This window comes from Neomonachus schauinslandi, chromosome 8 (assembly GCF_002201575.2).
Source record: "Neomonachus schauinslandi chromosome 8, ASM220157v2, whole genome shotgun sequence".
Classification (NCBI taxonomy): Eukaryota; Metazoa; Chordata; class Mammalia; order Carnivora; family Phocidae; genus Neomonachus; species Neomonachus schauinslandi.
In genome coordinates, this window is record NC_058410.1 from 49,925,221 (window position 1) to 49,945,998 (window position 20,778).

At 34.4% G+C, this 20,778-nt stretch overlaps 1 protein-coding gene across 1 annotated transcript in view; it reads left to right on the forward strand.

Annotated features, from left to right (window-relative positions):
- The window catches only part of REV3L (REV3 like, DNA directed polymerase zeta catalytic subunit), a 175,534-nt gene that overhangs the window by 64,434 nt on the left and 90,322 nt on the right, over window positions 1–20,778 (forward strand). The window contains exons 5-10 of the mRNA XM_021693690.1: window positions 6,583–6,679; window positions 10,986–11,080; window positions 11,639–11,743; window positions 12,808–12,892; window positions 12,980–13,128; window positions 18,852–18,971. Of these exons, the coding sequence (XP_021549365.1) occupies window positions 6,583–6,679; window positions 10,986–11,080; window positions 11,639–11,743; window positions 12,808–12,892; window positions 12,980–13,128; window positions 18,852–18,971 (651 nt within the window). The remainder of the gene's footprint in view (window positions 1–6,582; window positions 6,680–10,985; window positions 11,081–11,638; window positions 11,744–12,807; window positions 12,893–12,979; window positions 13,129–18,851; window positions 18,972–20,778) is intronic.

Here is a 20,778-nt window from a genome sequence, read left to right on the forward strand (position 1 = left end):
TAAGGTTAATTTTCCAAGTTCAAATTAAAGCTTTGAAACAAGTGTTATGTACTTGATGATTTATAAAATAACATATATTTCGAAAATAACTGCTGAGTGGATAAAGAATAAAAAGAAATATGCAAAGTGGTATTAGGGTTTATTAGGAAAAGAATCTCAAAAGAAATTTTTTTGGTAATTTGTTTATTGAAATATAATTCAAATACTGTACAACTCACTCATTTAAAATGGACAATTCATTAGCTTTTAGTATATTCACAGAATTGTACAACCATCACCACAGTCAAATTCAGAACATTTTCAACACCTCTAAAAGAAACCCTGTAGTCTTTAGCAGTCACCTCTAACCCTTCCATGCCTCTCACCCCTTAGCAACCACTAATCTATTTTCTATCTCTGTATGTTTGCCAGCCTGCACATTTCCCATAAATGGAATTATATGTTTTTTTTTTTTTCATTTAGCCTAATGTTTTCAAGTTCATCCATGTTGTAACATCTATTAGTGTTTCATTCCTTTTTATGGCCAAATAATGCTCTATTGTATGAGCATACTACATTTTGTTCATCAGTTCATCAACTGATAGAAAATTTGGGTTTCCACTTTTTGGCTATTCTGAACAAAGCTGCTTTGAACATTCATGTACAGATATTTGTATAGCCATATATTTTCAATTTCCTTGGGGGCACATACCTAGGAATAGAATTTCTGGGTCAGATGGTCTAGCATCTTTTGTTTTTGTTCTCATTGAATTCCTTCTCTTCTGCTTGAAACAAAATGAACCGAACATTTTTTTTCTGCCAACGCTGTTGTCCTTCCTGTTACAATTTTTTTCTTTTCCTTCACTGCCAAACTTCTTAAACCAGAGGCTAGCTTTTTTTTTAATCTCATAGTTTACTGGCTATTCTTTTTGGTTTAACTTCTTACATTTCTTCTACAGTATCTAAACTGTGCTCTGAAAAGTAACCAGGGAGGATTTTTTTCTCCCTAAATAGTGGACTAAGTTATTATAATCAACCCTCCTATTAAAAACAATCTAAAGGCTAAGAAGATTTAAAAAAAAAAATCTTAAATGCATCAAAGAGATACAAAACAATAAAGAAATACTGGCCAAAAGAGGAAATAGACTGCTGAAAATCAACCTTTGTCCTGAGGGGTTTGGTCATCCTGGAAAATTTGGAGCCTCCATTGAGACAGCCTTACCAAATGAGAGAGGCAGAAAACAAAACCCAGGGTCTCCTTGGGTAAGATGCCATTACAAACTAGGAAGTGGAACAATCTTTGATATACTTCAACAGTTTGAATTCCTTGGAGATAAAAGAGATTCCCAGATCTAGAATTTGATCTGAGGTGGTGATAGTCTGGTCAGATACTCAGATACTCTAGTACAGTAGAGGAATTTTCTTTATTACAGGTCTTAAATTATTCCTAAAAATAACATTTCAAATATAATATGTTCGCACAATTTAGAATATACCCGTCACACAAGAAAACTGTCTCAATGAGCAAAACCTAGCAAACACTGATGTGCACACGCATGTACCAAAGACCTACAAAGAATTCAGTTATTAGAATTATAGATGCAATTTGAAAAACTATAATTCAGAATTCTTATCAAATACTATTTGCAGTGCTTTAATATATAATGTTATAGTCACTTACAGTTCTGTTTGTCGTGTCTCTCGATGATGCTAATAATACCCTATGTGAAACAATTTAGATTGTTTTATATTGACAACTTATATTAAATATTACATTTTTTAAATGCACAAAAGTTGAAGCATTGAGACCAACATGACTCCCCTTTTAAGTAGACCAAAATAATTCATTTGTTCATAACTAATTCTACTAGATAATAATCTCAGTTTTAGGTGTCAATTTACAGTTTACTAAATGCCAGTTTTTCTCATCATCTCAAAATCTTAGAATTTTATAAAATTCTATATAAACCAAGTTGTGTAAATGGTCCATAGGATCCCCAAGATAGAAATCATCTAATAAAGGATGAAGTAGGCTGTCTGCCCAGTATCTTTCTTTTTCTCCATAGAGAAAAGACCAGAAAGTAAAGGCAGGAAGAGAGAAGATATTAGAAAGGCAGGAGAGAGATAACTTCACTGCTTAACTTTCTTCCCTACAGGAATTGTTTCCCCAAATTCTTTGAGGGCTGTTATTTCTTACCTGGGAGATCTTCTGCAGGGGGGTGGGCAATGTAGAGATTTTCAAGAGTAAAGCTTTAAGGAATCAGATTACCCAATTTCAAGACATGTATTACAAAGCTACAGTAGTCAAGACAGCATGGTATTGGTAAAAGGATGGACATATAGACCAATGGAACAAAAGAGAACCCAGAAATAGACCCACACAAATAACATCAACTTATCTTTGGCAAAGGTACAGTCATAATTCAGTGAAGAAAGGATAGTTTTTCAACAAATGGTGCTGGAATCACTGGATGCCAGAAAATAAAAATAAAAGAACCCAGACACATACTTCACACCTTATATAAAAAGTAATTCAAAATGGATCATAGACTTAAAGGTGAAATGTATAACTATCAAACTTACAGAAGAAAACAAAGGGGGAAAGTCTGCCTGACCTTGGATTTGGAAATGAGGTTCTAGGTAGAATACAAAAAGTATGATCCATGAAAAGAGGAACTGCTAAGTTGATTTTGTCAAAATTAAAAACTTCTGCTCTGTGGAAAATACTATTAATGAAAAGATAAGTCACACACTGGGAGAAGACATTTTCATATTACATATCAGATAAAGTACTTGCATCTGGAATATGTAAAGAACTCTCAACAGTAAGAAAGCAAACAAACCAATTAAAAATAGTCAAAAGATGGGCGCCTGGGTTGCTCAGTCGGTTGAGCATCTGACACTTGGTTTCAGCTTGCATCATGATCTCGTGGATTGTGGGATCAAGCGCGCCCCCCCGCCCAGAATGGAGTCTGCTTGAAGAATCTCTCCTTCTGCCCCTCCCCCAATGTGCGCATGTGTGCTCGAACTCTCTCAAATAAATAAATCTTTTAAAAATAAAAAAAGTTCAAAAGACCTAGACAGATACTAGCAAAGAAGATGTAATGATGGCTAACACATGAAAAGATGATTGTTAACATTATATATCATTAGGGAAATGCAAATTAAAACCACAAAGAGCTACCACTAAATACCTATTAGAATGGCTAAAATCCCAAAACTAGCAATACATGCTGGTAAGGATGTGGAACAGCGGTAACTCTCATTCATTGCTGGCGGGAATGCAAAACAGTGCAACCACTTTAGAATACAGTTTGGCAGTTTCTCATTGTGTTATACATAGAGACTTACTAATGACCCAGCGATTGTTCTCCTCTGCATTTACCCAAGTGATTTAAAAGTTCTATCTGCCCAAGAATCTGTATGCAAATGTTTATAGCAGCTTTATTCATAATTGCTAAAAGTCTAAAGTAACCAAGATGTCCACTCATTGGGGCAATGGATAAACTGTGATATAACCATACAGTGTAATACTGTTTATCAATAAAAAGCATCAAGCTATTGATTCATACAACATTGGTGAATCTTTAACTCATTTTACTGAATGAAAGAAGCTAGACCCAAAGGCTACTAACTGGATGATTTCATTCATATAACATTCTGGAAAAGGCAAAACTATAGAAATGGAAAACATATTAGTGGTTGCCAGGGATTGAAGGACAGGGGAGTATTGACTACAAAGCAAATGTACAGGGAAACTTTTAGGGTGAAGGAATTATTCTGTATGGTACTGCATGGGTCTATATATTTATCAGACCCATAGAACTATACCTTACTTAGCCAAATGTTGAAGGTTAACATCCTCAGTGGTGTCATGTGGATATTGTGTACCCCTTCATATGAGGTGATGAGGAGAACACTTCATCTCTGTGATACTTCATAAACCCATTACTACAGTCTAATGATGAGAAAAATGTCAGACAAACCCATACATGGGGATACCTTCTACAGGTTACCTGGCCAGTACTCATGATTCTCAAGGCCATGAAAAACAAGGAAAGACTGAGAAATAGACCAGAGGAGACTTAGGGAGATGGGATGACTAGATGCAGTGTGGTGTCCTAGATAGGATTATGAAATGGAAAGTGGACAACAGTGGAAAAACTGGTGAAATTCAAATAAAGTGTGCAGTTTAGTTAATGTGTCTGTGTCAGTTTATTTTGACAGACGTACCGTTGTAATGTAAAATGTTAACAGTAGGGGAGACTTGGTAAGCAATACGTAGAAACTGTACTACCCTTGCAACTTCTCTATAAATGTAAAATTATTCCAAAATAAAAAGGTTATTGGGGGAATAAAAGAATATAACAGGTTGATTATTAGTATCAAATATAGATGAGAGTTCAATTAGGATTGAGGAATGGAAAAGATTCTAGACTATGAACAGGAGGTATTTATAGGAAAAGGAGGTAATTTTCGCAAAAGTTTATTTCCAATAGGAAAAAAGCATGAGAAGAGTTTGAGTTGTCAAATATATGTAAGCCATTTATTTTAGTTATAGAAGTTAGATGAGTATTATTAGAATGTTAATTAGAAGGAATTTTTTTTAAGATATGGAAAATTTTTACAATTTGAAGGCAGAAATACATGAAATTTAGTTGGAAATTAAAAGCAGGGAAATTGCTGTAAGTATGATGAAATAAAATTTATATCTTAATTCATTATACTAAATGGCCCTCAGGTTTTGGTTTGTTTTGTCTTGCTTGTTTTGTATAAAAGGTTATAATGAAATCATGGAAAGAATAAGTGAATCACTTTTTTATATTTTATTTTACATTTCTCAGACATCATATAGTTAAACTGATTGTTAACTTCTTACAGTAAATTAATATATATATGCATAAGTTAACATTTTTATTTTATAAGACAAGTTAATGTACATAATGTAGTCTTACTTTTGTAAATGGAGTAAATTCAAAAGTAAAAAAGATTTAGGAATTTTAACATTTTATATGCATATACAGCTTTTCTCAGTATTTCAGTTATATAATCAGGTATCAGATGAAATGGTGCTAACTACTATAGTTGTTAAGGTGAAGTATATAAAATAAATAGAGTAAATATTTTGAGCACCACAGAGGTATTTTATATTACATTTTTTAACATCCACAATTGAAAAATTATATGTGTGTGTATATATATAAGTTAGGGAGTTTCCATGTTCTTCAGGGAAATATGCTAAAACACATAAAAGTAGGTAAAATGAATTTTTATAATGTTATCAATAACTTTGAATCAGTAAATTTGTGTAGATTTTTTTCATATAAATTTATTAGAAAATAATATTTATGGTAATTTTCAACTTACAAAGTAATTTCATATTAATGCCCTAGCCACCTAACAGCAAAGTCTTTAAAAACTTCTGAAGTTATGTAAAATCACTTACATGTTTTGGCATGTGTTTTATGGAAATAACAAAGATGGTAGTACCTGATCTCAGGCTTTTTTTTTTTAAGATTTTATCCATTTGTTTGACAGAGAGCACAAGCCGGGGGAACAGTAGAGGAAGAGGGAGAAGCGGACTCCCCGTTGAGCAGGGATCCCAATGTAGGGCTCGATCCCAGGACCATGGGATCATGACCTGAGCCGGAGGCAGCCGCTTAACTGACTGAGCCACCCAGGCGCCCCCTGTTCTCAGTTTTAATTACACTATTTTGTGATCAAGCTCACCAAATAAGATCAAAGTACTGGGGCACCCGGGTGGTTCATTTGGTTGAGTGTCTGACTCTTAATGTCAGCTCAGGTCTTGATCTCAGGGTCATGAGTTCCAGCCCCTTTGTTGGGCTCCACGCTGACATGGTGCCTACTTAATAACAACAACAAACAAAAACAAAGCATTACATTTAGCTGGAAAAGATTACAAATTTAGTATCTTTCTTAGGATTCTTTCCATGCTACTCAATTAAGCTTTCTCTTAGAATTTAAATTCCCACAAGAGATCACAGAAAAGTTGAGAGACTACTTCAAAGTATGCCCCAGGACTCAGTGCCTGAAACCCAGACAACTAAGTAAACATGCATAGTCACTTCTTCCACTGCTGGTCAAATTGTTTTGCATTTGCCCCAGGTTTCCACTCACTGTTATCTGCCACCACTTCTGAAATGTGTTGCATATTTTTTGTTCAGGGATTAGTGTTAAAGTATGTTTTGAATCTTATCTGGAATCTGATTTCCACTAGAATTTTAGTGGAAATACATACAGAATACCCTAGGAGTTTAAAGTCTATAAAAATTCTTAATTCTTCATTATTTTCAAAATGAGTTTTTAATCATACCTACCACAATAGCACACTTAAATGTGTCATACTTTTATTCCAGTATCTAAGTATTGTTTCTATTTCTCATATCCATATTAGAAATACTTTTGTCCCCTCTTAGTTTGGAACCATTGTTCTCAGCTGTGCATATGCATTCCTGTGTGTGTATGCATTTTAAGGACACCATTTTAGGAACTAGTCATATAGGTTATATATTATTTTACTTAAAGGGTAATTGTATGCAAGTTAAAAATAGAATTTATCCCCTTTTACCTTTCTATTCCTAGGTGATCCATTGCGTACAACTGGATCTTGCAAGGATCGGCTACCAGGAAATTCTCTTACTGGTACTTTATTTCTGTGGGAAGAAGATGAAATACCAAGGTTAGTTAATGTTGTAAAGGAAAAAAAAACCTCTTTATGTATATCCTAATGTATTCAGAAATCAGTGGTTACTATAATTTAATCTTAATGTTATATATATATATATATTTTTAAAGATTTTATTTATTTGAGAGAGAATGAGAGATAGCACAAGAGGGAAGAGGGTCAGAGGGAGAAGCAGACCCCCCGCTGAGCAGGGAGCCGGATGTGGGACTCGATCCCGGGACTCCAGGATCATGACCTGAGCCGAAGGCAGTCGCTTAACCAACTGAGCCACCCAGGCGCCCAACGTTATATATATTTTTTAATCTACAAGTCTGTCAGAGAAGCAAATCTCAACATTAGTATGTTAAATGGAATCACATTTTAAAAACAGACCTTGGAAATAAGATGAAAATAGACCTACTTACTATCTAATTAATGAAAGTAATCTGGGTATAAATTTTTATACTTCTCTCCAACATGTCTTCATTATGCATTGTAAATTGATATCCTATAACTTGTTAAATAAAAATCACATATAAAATAGCAATTTAAAATGTAAATAGCAAATATTTTTAATAAAAATAACTCCCAAATTTCTAAATATTTTTATGGAAAAAATGTAAGTTGACATAGTGTGTATGAATAATGTAGTTTGTGATTTCTTTTGACCAAGTATATTATTTATTAGACTTTCTGGAGGAGATAACATTTTCCAGATGTTTAGAATTCCCTACCATAAAGCAGATATGTAATTAGTGCCTATCTAAATTATCAATAATAATTTTATACATAGAATTCAGAGAGGTGGCGCCTGGGTGGGTCAGTTGGTTAAGCGACTGCCTTCGGCTCAGGTCATGATCCTGGAGTCCCACGTCAGGCTCCCTGCTCAGTGGGGAGTCTGCTTCTCCCTCTCCCGCTCTCCCTCTTGTGCTCTCTCATTCTCTCTCTCAAATAAATAAATAAAATCTTTAAAAAAAAAAAAAAAAAAGAATTCAGAGAGGTATCTGAGATATCTTTAAAAAAAATATAAAGTTTATGTTGTTTAAGATCCTAATATGTACTTCACAGAATTTCCACATTTTAGAATTACTTGGGCTTTTTTTTTTTTTTTTTTTTAAAGATTTTGTTTATTTATTTGAGAGAGAGACAGCAAGAAAGGGAACACAAGCAGGGGGAGTGGGAGAGGGAGAAGCAGGCTTCCTGCTGAGCCAGGGAGCCCAATGTGGGGCTCGATCCCAGAATCCCAGGACCATCACCTGAGCCAAAGGCAGACACTTAATGACTGAGCCATCCAGGCACCCCTACTTGGGCTTTTAATAGCTAAAGTTAAGAAAGAATTTCACTAAATAATGATAGAAATACATTGTTTTATGACAGAAATAATTGTACCAGAACGAAACTTCGAGGACTTCAAAGTGATATGCACAGTGACTTGCCTTACCTCTTGATTGACCTTAACAAGTGTTAGGACTTTTTGATAAACGTGCACACACATGTTCACATATGCATACATGTGTACTTGTTGGTTCCTCTCAGGTACAGCAGAATTGTTTTTTAATCATGTTGAAATGGTATTAAGTTTAGACAAAATATTATTTACCACATCAAATTCAAGTTCTAATCAGTCCAGAGCGAAGTGACGAAGAAGCTACTTGCTGCCTTCATTTTTTTATGCCTGTGATACCATTCCTCTATCTTTCTGATATTGGAGCACATCAATTTGATCCAAGGACTTTACCTATTCACTAGAGCCTTTAGTTTTCAAAGTTCCATATTTAATAACTTGTGTTTTGCTTGATCAAATAAGAACAGAATTTATTAGTATTTGAAATCCGTTTATAAGCAACCATCTTTCTAGTTAGGTCATAGTAAAGCTTTACTGGTTAGAAGTAAGTTTGGGGAAACCATATACAATGAAAAGATTGCAACTTAGACTGTTTTGGGGGAGCCCATTTTATTTTATTTTATTTTTTTTAAGATTTTATTTATTTATTTGAGAGAGAGAGAATGAGAGAGAGCGAGTACATGAGAGGGGGGAGGGTCAGAGGGAGAAGCAGACTCCCCGCCGAGCAGGGAGCCCGATGCGGGACTCGATCCCGGGACTCCAGGATCATGACCTGAGCCGAAGGCAGTCGCTTAACCAACTGAGCCACCCAGGCGCCCCAGAGCCCATTTTATTCTTAACAACTGACAAATTATGAGCAAAGATACGAATAGGCAAACTAGTGAAATTAGACGAGGTACTCAGAATTTATAATAAATATAGGATAGCTATATATTTTTGTCTCAGATTATCCCACATTTTTTTATTCTGCGGATGCTTATATTGTAATTAACATGAGAATCCATTGTTTCACCAAGTACAAATAGCATAATGTCAAAAAATGTTGTCATGGATTAGTACTCTTAGATTTTATTAGTCTCATTTCCGTCCCCAATGTTGTTATCACCTTCTTGCTGGGTACCTTTTTTTTTTTTTTTTTTAAACGTTTTATATTCCCTCACAAACGTTATTACAAGGACCATGACAAATAGCAGCAACCTCGTAAGAGATGAGAGTGCTGAGTTAGCAGTTCTGCTAACCCTACTTGTTAACTCATTGTAAATTACCACATATCATGGACCTTCAGGGTCCTTTGCCAGAGTGTTGAATCCACAAAAGTCAAGTCTACTGCAGTAATCTCAACCCTGGCTGCCCATCAATTGATCTGAAGAGACTTTTAAAATTATAGATGTTTGAGCTCCACCCTCAGTGATTCTAATTAGTAGGTCTGTTGTGTTAAGCTAGAAACAGAAATGTTCAGAGAGGCACAATTGTCTAGTTACTATCATATGGCTTATCTACTTTTCATGACTATAATGAATGGTTTACATGTTTTGCTCACTCAAATTTTTTACTTATGGTTTTTCTATCTACTGGAAACAAATTTTCAATTGTGAAAACTACTTCTTTCCCTAGGAACACCTCCTGTTCTGAATGTCTAAAGTAGTTTTGTAATAAGGGCAAGAAATAGTTGTAAATTTTTACTATGAGATTGCATTTTTTTTATGTTATTCTTCCCATCTTTTATCACAAATATGCTACTCCTGGAAAATTCACCCTTGAAATTTACAGTATAATTCTTGCAAAAATTGTGAAACTTTTTGGTAAAAGAAAACTGTTGACCAAAAACTATTTTATCTAATATTTCAATTCATGGCAAAACTGATTTTATTAAATTATATGAATAAAAAAGGCAAGTTACATTGATAATTATTTTTTTCTGAAAGTAAAAGGGATATATTTTGGTAGGTTGGCTAATATGTCCCTTCCCTATCAATGGAAAAAGATATATGTATCTTTTCAACTAAAAATGTTAATGAAATCTGCCATCACCCACTTCCTAGTAAAAGTTCTCCTTTTCATTTGGGGTCCATATTTGTAGAAGATCTAAATTTTGGAATGAGCAAACTGGTATCCACATTAGATGTTGTACGTTCATTCTGTCAAACAGGGACAGTCATGTGGTGTCTTCCTAATCCAGCTCTGATGAAAAAAAAAATGCTTTTGAGTAAAAGAACATTAGTGGGGAACAACCCTCTGAAGTTGTCATAAGAATTAATGCCTTGTGGTATCACCACTTTTCTTAGCTATGATCCCACTGTTGAACTCATATAGTTTCTCAGTTCTGTAGTTATGAAGACTTTTAAAGTGTTCCTCAGCTCAGCAGTAGTTGAGGACAGGGAGAACAGTATTATTTGCCCACTTTTCAGTATGCTTACTTCCCCTTATCTCTTGTTGCATATTCTGTCCTCATTTTTTACAACCATCTGTGATTACAGAGCAAGATGCCTCTGGGCAAGTCATTACAAATATATATGGTTTCTGTATCCCTCTGTTGTCCCTCTGTTATCTAATCCCATTCTACCCTGGATATGACCCACATGCTAAAGCATTGTACATTCCTTATATATAAAATATAATGAACCAAAATATATAAAATATACTGGAAAAGGATCTCAATAGAGTTGTCAATACAATAGGTTTTGTATTTTTCTCTTCCTGTTTTTTATTTCTTTATATGTACACACACAGTATCAAATGTGTCATAAATGTGACTTACTATAATATCACTAAACATGAAAAATTATATAAGAAAAGTCTTCAGAAAATTTTCTTTTATGTGATATATATATTTTAAATGTTATTTATTTTTTAAGTAATCTCTGCCCATTGTGGGGCTTGAACTCACAGCCCCAAGATCAAGAGTTGCATGCTTTACCGACTGAGCCAGCCAGGCACCCCCTGATTATTATATTTTTTGATATCTTCTTAATACAGCTCTTTAATACTGGAAGGTGTTGAACCACAGAGTACATGTGAATTAGAAGTGGATGCTGTAGCTGCTGATATCTTAAATCGGCTGGACATTGAAGGTATATACACAATTATTAATATGTGTTTTTATTTTAAAATTTAATGGCCAGAGTGGAAAAAATAGGGAAGAAAACATTAGTAGGGAAGTAACATGTTACAGAAGGAGGATGCAAAATGTTATGAAGATTTCTTCTGTACCTCTGATGAGATGGTCATTATTTTTTCATTAATATTTTCATTCATGTAAGTATGTTTGCATAGACATGAGCCTAAAGTAAGACACTAAATACATTAGCCATCATAAAAGAATTTCATATACTCTGCCTTTTAATTTTTTAATTTTCAGGTTATATACCAGGGAGGGGACTCTTAGGTGTATTAGCTGTCATCACATGTTTAAATCTTATTCATTTGATGGGTTTTGGGAGCCAGTAGGAAGAAAACTAAAAAAGGAATAATGTGATAATGTAGATTGGGAATGTTTGGTCGTTTTATTACACAAAGCAGGTAATTTTTTTAAGGCAGTATTTATTTTTTTTTTAATTTTGGATTTCTTTTTCTGAGCAAGTATTTTTCACTTTGATCCTTGTTGTATTGAAGTATTGTTGTGATTATAGCTCAAATTGGTGGAAACCCTGGTCTGCAGGCCATATGGGAAGATGAAAAGCAACGGCGAAGAAACAGAAATGAAACTTCTCAAATTAGCCAACCCGAATCACAAGGTATAAACCTAATAGTACTCTGGTGATTTTTTTTTTTTTTACACTAAATAGTCTAATAGAAAAGTTTAAGCCATTGAGTTTTTACCTTGACATTAAATTTTATTTTTCAAATTACCTTTAAATGTTCTAGTTTTTTCCTATTGTCATTGCTCTGAACTGTAATTCTTTACCTCCAAAGTGTCACTCATTGTTCTCTCCCTCCACCCACACCCCCTATCCCCATAGAAATTGGCATCTTCATTGTCCTTGGTTTTTCACCTTACCTTGTCTTCTTGTCCCACCTCTTAGCTCCTTTTTTATTTTCTAGTATGTTCTAGGCTTTTGTATTTCCAAATGAGCTAGAATACTCACAGAAGATGAGTCCCAACTTAGAAACACTGTATTTTGTTCATTAAGCTTTGAAAATGAAAGCTTTGAAATACTGCCCTTAAACTACTGGGTATGTCCTATAAATTCCCGCTTTGATCATCTTGTACAGTTCTGAAGAAAATACTCATTTTATGTATTACTAAATTCTGCTACATTCAGAAAAGAATATGAGGGCTTAAATAAATGCCATGGATACAATAAAAAATTTTAAATAAAACTAAAAGAATTAAAGACATATGTAAAAGAATAAAAAGACATAATTCAGAAGGTAAATATATTTGAAATACAGTAGTAAGTATACATTGAAGTCCAATTAAAATTTTTATTATGTCTTGGACACTAAAATGCTATGATAAATTTTGAATGCCTTCTAAGATAGAAATATTTTATAAGGGGGAAATTTCTAGGTTCAGAGTGTGCGATACATTTATAGGTAGAGAACAATGTTTTTGTTTTAGATTTAAGTTACAATTATAGAACTTAATCTTGAACTGACTTTAAGTGCTTAATTTTATAGCTTCAGTAACAACTGTTTCTCTTTTGTTTGATTTAATAATAGGACTACTTTTAGGTGGTATTATATGTGTCAAGAGAAAGATAGGAAATTGTTACCATTTTAAAACTACTCTAAGAGAAAGGAAAATATTTCATTCATTTGTTATCTACATGTTTTAATGCACTTTTAAAATTCAAAGATCGCAGGTTTGTGCCAGCAACAGAAAATGAAAAAATTTTTCAGAAGAGACTTCAGGAAATTCTCAAACAGAATGATTTCTCTGTGTAAGTGGTTATTTATTATAGATCTCAGAACTAATTTTATTGCTTTGTTATCTAGTTTGTTATAAAGGATATGTTTTAATTAAGCAGAACATTATCAGGATCAGTGGACTACAGCGATGGATCTCAGGAGTTCTCTGCTGAGTTAACATTGCACTCTGAAGTTCTGTCTCCTGATATTCTTCAGTGTACGCCAGCTAATATGGTAGAAGTCCACAAAGATAAAGAGTTGAGCAAAGGTGAGGTTTGTTTTGCAAGTATACAGAAAATAATAGACATCGGTATATCTAGCACTGAGATTAGTATTTGGTTGACTTAGCTAAGTTTCTCCCATTCCTTTACCTTTTCTTCATTTCTAGAGGTAAACACTATTCTAAAGTTGTTGTAAATTGTTACCATATGATTTTATATTTTCTTATGTACGTATGTCCATAATATATACTGCTATTTTAGATTTTAAATTTTACATAAATGGTGTTCTACTTGATATAATGTAATTGAGGAGGCACCTGGGTGGCTCAGTCAGTTAAGCATCTGACTCTTGATCTCAGCTTAGGTCTTGATCTTTGGGTTGTGAGTTCAAGCTCCACTTTGGGCTCCATGCTGGGTGTGGAGCCTACTTTTTAATTAATTAATTAAGGTATAATTTGTATAACATAAAGCACACTCATTTTAAGTGTACAATTCAGGGATGCCTGGGTGGCTCAGTAGGTTAAGTGTCTGCCTTCTGCTCAGGTCGTGATTCCAGGTTCCTGGGATTGAGTCCCGAACCCGGCTACTTGATCAGTGGGGAGCCTGCTTCTCCCTCTGCCTGCTCTGCCTGCCACTCCCCCCTGCTTGTGCTCTCTCTCTCTCTGACAAATAAATAAATCTTTAAGTGTACAATTCAGTGATTTAGTAAATTTGTAGAGTTGTGCAAACATCCCCATAATTCAATTTTAGAACATTTCTTTCACTTCAGAGGATTCCTTGTGTCCATTTGCAGTCACATCTGTTCCCACCTCCAACCCTAAGTAATCACTAATCCACTTTCAAGATTTGCCTTTTCTAGATATAGCATATAAATGAAATTACACAATATGTGATCTTTTATGTCTTCTTTCATTTAGCATAATATTTCCAGTTCATCCATATTGTAGTATCTACCAATATTTCAATTTGTTTAATTTTATTACCAGATAGTATTGCATTTTATGGATATTACCATATTTTGTTAATTCATTCATCAGTTAATGGGTATTGGAGTTGTTTTCACTTTTTTGGCTCTTAAAAATAATGCTGCTATGAACACTTATATGTAAGTCTTTGTGTAGATGTGTATTTGCATTTTTCTTGAGAGACACCAAGAATGGTATTGCTGGGTCATTTGGTAAACTTGTATTTAACTTTTTAATAAACTACAATACTGTTTTCCAAAGTGACTATACTTTTTACATTTCCACCAGCATTATGTGAAGGTTCCAGTGACCCTGCATCCTCATGAACACTTGTTATTTGTCTTTTTTATATAGCCATCCTAGTGTGTGTGAAATGGCATCTCATTATAGTTTTAATTAACCTTTCCCTCATTACTAATGATGTTGAGTATCTTTTATGTCAACATTATAATTTTGAAATCTATCCTTGTTCATACATGTCTCTAGTTCACTCATTTTAGCTGCTGAATAGTGTTCCTTTGTAAGACTAAACACGTTTATCTGCTTCTCTACAACTATTAGATGGTTTTCACTTTTTAACTGTTATTAATAGTGTTATTTTTGTCATCTTGTGGCAAGAGTTTCTCCACAGAAAACATACAGAAGTGTAATTTGCCAGGTCTTAGGGTATAAGTACTCTACCTAGACAGCATCTGTTCTAACAGGGTTTCTGTAAGGTAGTTAGATTATACACAATTAGTAAATAAAAGAATAATGAAAGTTTTACTCCAGGGGCGCCTGGATGGCTCAGTTGTTAAGCGTCTGCCTTCGGCTCAGATCATGATCCCAGGGTCCTGGGATCCAGCCCCGCATTGGGCTCCCTGCTCAGGGGGAAGCCTGCTTCTCCCTTTCCCACTCCTGCTTCTGTTCCCATTCTCGCTGTCTGTCTCTGTGTCAAATAAATAAAATCTTCAAAAAAAAAAAAAAAAGTTTTACCCCAAAGTCACATTGTTTCATATGCAATTTTTCTAGGCAAGGAAAGCCAGAATAGCAGGAGTAGGATTACAGCTTTCAGCAGAAATGGAAATCCTCCTTTACACTGCTGCATTAGCGGCAGAGGCTCTTTTGACTATATTTAACTACAATTCCAAATGAGCATCGTTACACCCAGGGCTTCCTCCCTAAGAGTTGCATCCCAGCATTGTGACATCTCTGACTCATGACAGGTTGCACCTGAGGTCTCCTGAGCTCACCTCATTGGCAACCTACCTGCTCAGAGTTCTACTTGCATTTGCTTTGTCTTAGCATCTGCCAGCTGCATTCTAATCAAAATGTATCCAGCATTTCCATACTATTATTTCCTGTGCATTTTAATATCCACTATGACAGCCTCCGGCCACACTGGCTGCCTGCCTGACTGAGTTATCTCCTCAGGTACCAATTATTGATTTTATTAGTGTTCTGGTTACAAAGCTGCATAAATTTTGCCTTAACCTTTTCCCCCCCCCATAAGCCCTATTATTTTTAGAGCTCCATTTTTCAGGTTTTGAAGTATGTTAATAATAAAAATATCACATTTTAGTACTAATAATATAAAATCGTACTTAAGTGTATAATCCCACAGTGTACTAGAGCTTATATTTCCCTACATCTTCAATCATTTGATAGTATCAGATGTAAAAATTTTTTGCCATTCTGATTCTTTGAAATGGTATCTCAGTTTAATTTGCATTTCCTGATTACTAATAAGTTTGAGCATTTGTGTGTCTTTATCTGAGAATTGCTTATTCATGCTCTTGGCTCATTTTCTTTTGGGTCCTTCCCTATCGTGATGTAATGCAGGTTTTCATCCCTACAGCTTATGTGTGCGTACAGTTTGGTTTTTCACATTTAGGTCTTATAAGTACTTATCTGAAATTTTACTTGTATATATAGTAAGGATCTAATTATGTCTCTCTTTATAAGAGAGGGAGGAGTAGAGGGAGAAAGAGAATTGGGGCTCAATATCATGACTTGAGCTGAAATCAAGAGCCAGACACTTAACCAACTGACCCACCCAAGCACCCCATATTTTTCTGAAGGTAAATAGCTAGTTCCAACATATTTACTGCAAAATTTTTTTTCCACTGAATTATTCCACCTCAGTTATGTTCCCCTATGTTATTATGTTATATTATTGTAATTACTGTTGATTTATAAGTATTGATACATATATCAGGGGCAGATCTTACCTTGTTCAACTACAAAATTGTCTACTCTTGATCTTTTAAAGAAACTCTCCATATTAATTTTAGGATCAGATGGTTCATTTCTGCAAAGTACCCTGTTCAGATTTTGCTGGGAGTTTATTTAATTTATAGGCTGATTTAGGAACATTTTTAATCTTTAATAAAGCCAGATCATCTCATCTATGAACAGGATGTATTTCTCATTTTACTTGGTCTTCTTTCATATCTTTCAATAGAGTTTTGCCATTTTCTTTGTAAAATTTGATATCTTAGATATACTCTCAGGTGCCTTATAATTGTTGCAATTGTAAGTTTATCTTTGAAAAATTATATCTTCTAATTCCTGGTATATAGGAACTTCACTGACCTTTGTATATCAATCTTATATTACAGCAACTTTTATTAGCACTAATAGTTTATGTCTTTTCTGTTGGATTTTTTTGTGTATGGAGTCCTCATCTGTAAATAACAATTTTATTTCTTTACCCATCTTCATACTTTAAAAGAAAAAAATTTTTTAAGGCACTGCTTAAGGACTCAGATAATGTTAAGTAGAAATAATGGTCTTTTTCCTGGCTTTGAAAGGATTGCTTCTATATTTTATTATTACATATGAAATTTACTACAGGATGTTGGCAGATAACTTTAATTAGATTAAGATCTCTCCTATTGCTTGCTTGCTATGAAGTTTAGTTTTTTTAAATCATGAATGGATAATAAGTTAAATTTTACCAAATGTTCTTTTCTGAATTTATTGAAATCGCATTTTTTTTCCTTTTACTCTGATAACATAGTTACATTAAAATGATTTTTATTTTCAAATGTTAAACTATCTGTGTACTCCTGAAAGAAACCCTTCTTTGTCACAATGTGGTATTTTTTTTAAAGCATTGCTATATCTACTTTACTAATACTGTGTTTGGAATTTATTCTTTTTGTTTTTAATAATTGAGAAAGAGCCATACTTTGCCCCATTGAGTTGTGGAGTTTTCTTTCTTTTTGAACTCTTCAAGAATTTTAATAATATATAGAATTGTCAAATCACTATGTTGTACAACCAAAACTAATATAACATTGTATGTCAACTATATTTCAATTAAAAAAAAAACAATTTTTATTAGATTTGTATAATCTATTTCTTGGAGATTTGATAGATCTCATCTATAAAGACATCCAGACTGCATAGTTTCTTGTAGGTGAATTTTGTGTTGGGGCATGGAAAATAGAGAGAGGGGATTTTAAACTACTGATTTAATTTCCATAATTGTTACAGGTCTACTCAAGATTACTATTTCCTTTTTTTAAAGATTTTATTTATTTATTTGAGAGAGAGCGCACGTGCAGGAGCAGGGGGAGGGGCGTAGCGAGAGGGAGAGGAAGGGGGAAAGAATCTCAAGCAGACTCTGCACTGAGCGTGAAGTCCAAGCAGGGTCCAGTCTCACAACCCTGAGATCACCACCCAAGTGGAAACCAAGAGTTGGTTGTCCAACTGACTGAGCCACCCAGGCACCACTCAAGATTTCTATTTGTTTGTTTAAGATTTTACTTATATGAGAGGGGCGCCTGGGTGGCTCAGTCAGTTGAGTGGCTGCCTTTGGCTCAGGTCATGATCCCAGGGTCCTCGGATCGAGCCCCGCATCGGGCTGCTCAGCAGAGCCTGCTTCTCCCTCTCCCTCTGCCGCTCCCCTTGCTTGTGCTCTCTCTCTCTGTGTGTCAAATAAATAAAATCTTTAAAAATAAAAAAATAAAAAGATTTTACTTATATGAGAGAGAAAGTGCATGAGTGAGGGGAGGGGAACTGTTTTCCAGTTAGCTCTAACTGCCTTCCCTTTTCTGCTATTTCCTGCTGCTATTTGCTTTTTACTATCTCTCTCTCTCTCCCTTTCACTAGATTATGAGACTCATTTTATCTTTATTCTTAAAATTATTTAATCCAGCGGTTCAAATTCAAATCCAGCGGATCATGAGTTGAGAGTGGAGAAATGTAAAATTAATTTGTAATTTTTAAGCCATAGAGAATAAAGAAATTACTCTTTTCCCTGTGTATATTTTAATTTAATCAGAGTAATATAACTGTACAGGGCTAAAGAGATTGTAAATATTTAGTGATTCACAGACTGAGGGGTTTGGGTTTTTTTTTTTAATTTTTAAAAATTTTTTAAAAGATTGATTTATTTGAGGGAGAGTGTATTGTGCACACGTAAGCACAAGCGGGGGGGAGGGGCAAAGGGGAGAGGGAGAGAAAAATCTTAAGCGGACTCCTCGTTGAGCATGGAGCCCAATGTGGGTCTCCATCTTACGACCCTGAGGCTATGACCTGAGCCGAAACCAAGAATCAGAGGCTTAACCAACTGCACCACCCAGGCACCCCTGGGTTTTGGGTTTTTTTTCCCTTTTTTAATTACTCCATGTAACTGGTTAGATATTCCTGTGGCTTTTACTAAATTTTATTATGTTTTTATTTAACATATATCACTAACACTTCAAAATTTTAAGTAGGTTTGCATCGTCATGCTTCCTAATTTACACAAATTTTAAACAGTAAATTTTAGATTTAAGCTGTTGCTTTAATGTTTTTGTATTCTTTGTCATCTTAAGGTCACACTACACACAAAGTGGAGGAAGCTCTTATTAATGAAGAAGCAATTTTGAACCTCATGGAAAATAGTCAGACTTTTCAGCCTTTGACCCAAAGACTGAGTGAGTCACCAGTTTTCTGTAAGTAACAATTCTACCAAAAATTTCAGTATGTTAATCAATGAAAGTGTGTTATGTGAGGGGGTATTTTTCCTTTGGTTTGAAAAGGTTAATGTTGCATGTTCAATAAATCCTTACTGTAAGTATAAAATGAAGCCTTGAATTAAATGAAGTAGCTTTGTTTTTTGTTTTTTACACAGCTTTTTCTAAAAAACAATTGTGAAAGAAAATAATTCCTTTGCTTTTTTTTTTAACTTCACTTTGGTTGGAGGAAGACCATATTGGTTTAGGGGGGGAAATGCATTCATTTTGAGTTAAAGTTTTCCAAAGTTGAGTACTTTAATAAAATACCATAATTCTTTCTTGGTGAGTATCAGAAATTTCTCTGAACAGTTACTTTTAAGCCATTAATTTTTGTTTGGGTAGACTATGACCTTTATTTCTGCATGTTTTTGCATCTCCCTAAACACATTTTCATTAGCGTCATAAGCCGTTTGCTAGATTTCATTTCATTAATATAGTCTAAATTACTGACATGTTTTTCAGAAATTTATTTAAAATTTCATTGCAAAAAGTGAGATGTCATTGAGTTTCATGCCTCTTTTATTGCTTGGTTTAGTGATTTTATGTTTCTTTGCGAACTTTCTATTTTTTCATTCTTATTGTATCAAATGTGTTCCCAGCTTTCTACAGTGTCCTCTGTTATCTTCATTTTCATTTGAATGGAACACAAATTGACTAGGAACAATACCAAAAGTACTGTACACAGTCATAGATCAAGAATATTTGAGACAGGAGTAGAAAACTTTTTTTCCTTTATAAATGAATGGCATATGCAGAAAGAAATGATCCAGAGAAAAAATAAGCAGCTGAAAGAGAGGAACATAGAGAAAATGAAGGAATTGAAAAAGAGACTGAGAGAGACATATCCTTATTTCATTACATGAGGCAAATAGAATATATCATCAGTAGATAAATTCCACCTTGCCTAAGGTTGCAAAAATGCAATCTCAATGTTAGTCCAAGATCTGAAAGTCAAATATCTATAATTCATTTGCCTAATATTAATCTTTTTTTTTTTTTCTAAGAATGAGACAGGAAAAATGAACTGCAATTCTAGGTTTAAGAAAAGATTTGTAGGGGCACCTGGGTGGCTCAGGCAGTTAAGCATCTGCCTTCAGCTCAGGTCATGATCTCAAGGTCCTGGGATTGAGCCCCACACCCCTACTGAGCAGGGAGCCTGCTTCTCCCTCTCCCTCTGCCTGCTGCTCCCCCTTCTTGTACTCACTCTCTCTGTCAAAATAAATAAAATCTTTAAAATAAGAGAGACATTTTTGCCAAAATGGCTCTTTTAAGCAACATCTTTATTTTTGCCTTTGTATTTGGTAGTATAATTGAACCAATTTCTTTAATGTGAATGAAGAAAATATGAAACCTGATGTTTTAGTAAATAGGGAGTGCATTATCTCATTTTACAGAGAAAAAAGTTGTGTATTAGAACAAACCTCCGTCTTCGTGGTCTTTTTTTTTTTTAAGATTTATTTATTATTTGTTATTTATTTAAGATTTATTATTTGGGAGAGAGGGAATGAGAGCGCATGCATGGGGGGTGGGCAGAAGGAGAGGAAGAGAGAGAATATCAAGCAGACTCCCTGCTGAGCTCAATCTCACAACCCTGAAATCATGACCTGAGCCAAAACCAAGAGTCAGATGTTTAACCAACTGAGCCACCCAGGCACAACCCCCCCCCCTTTTTTAAATAATACCTTTTATTGAGATATTTCACATACCAGAAAATTTACCTTCTAATGTGTATGGTTCAGTGATT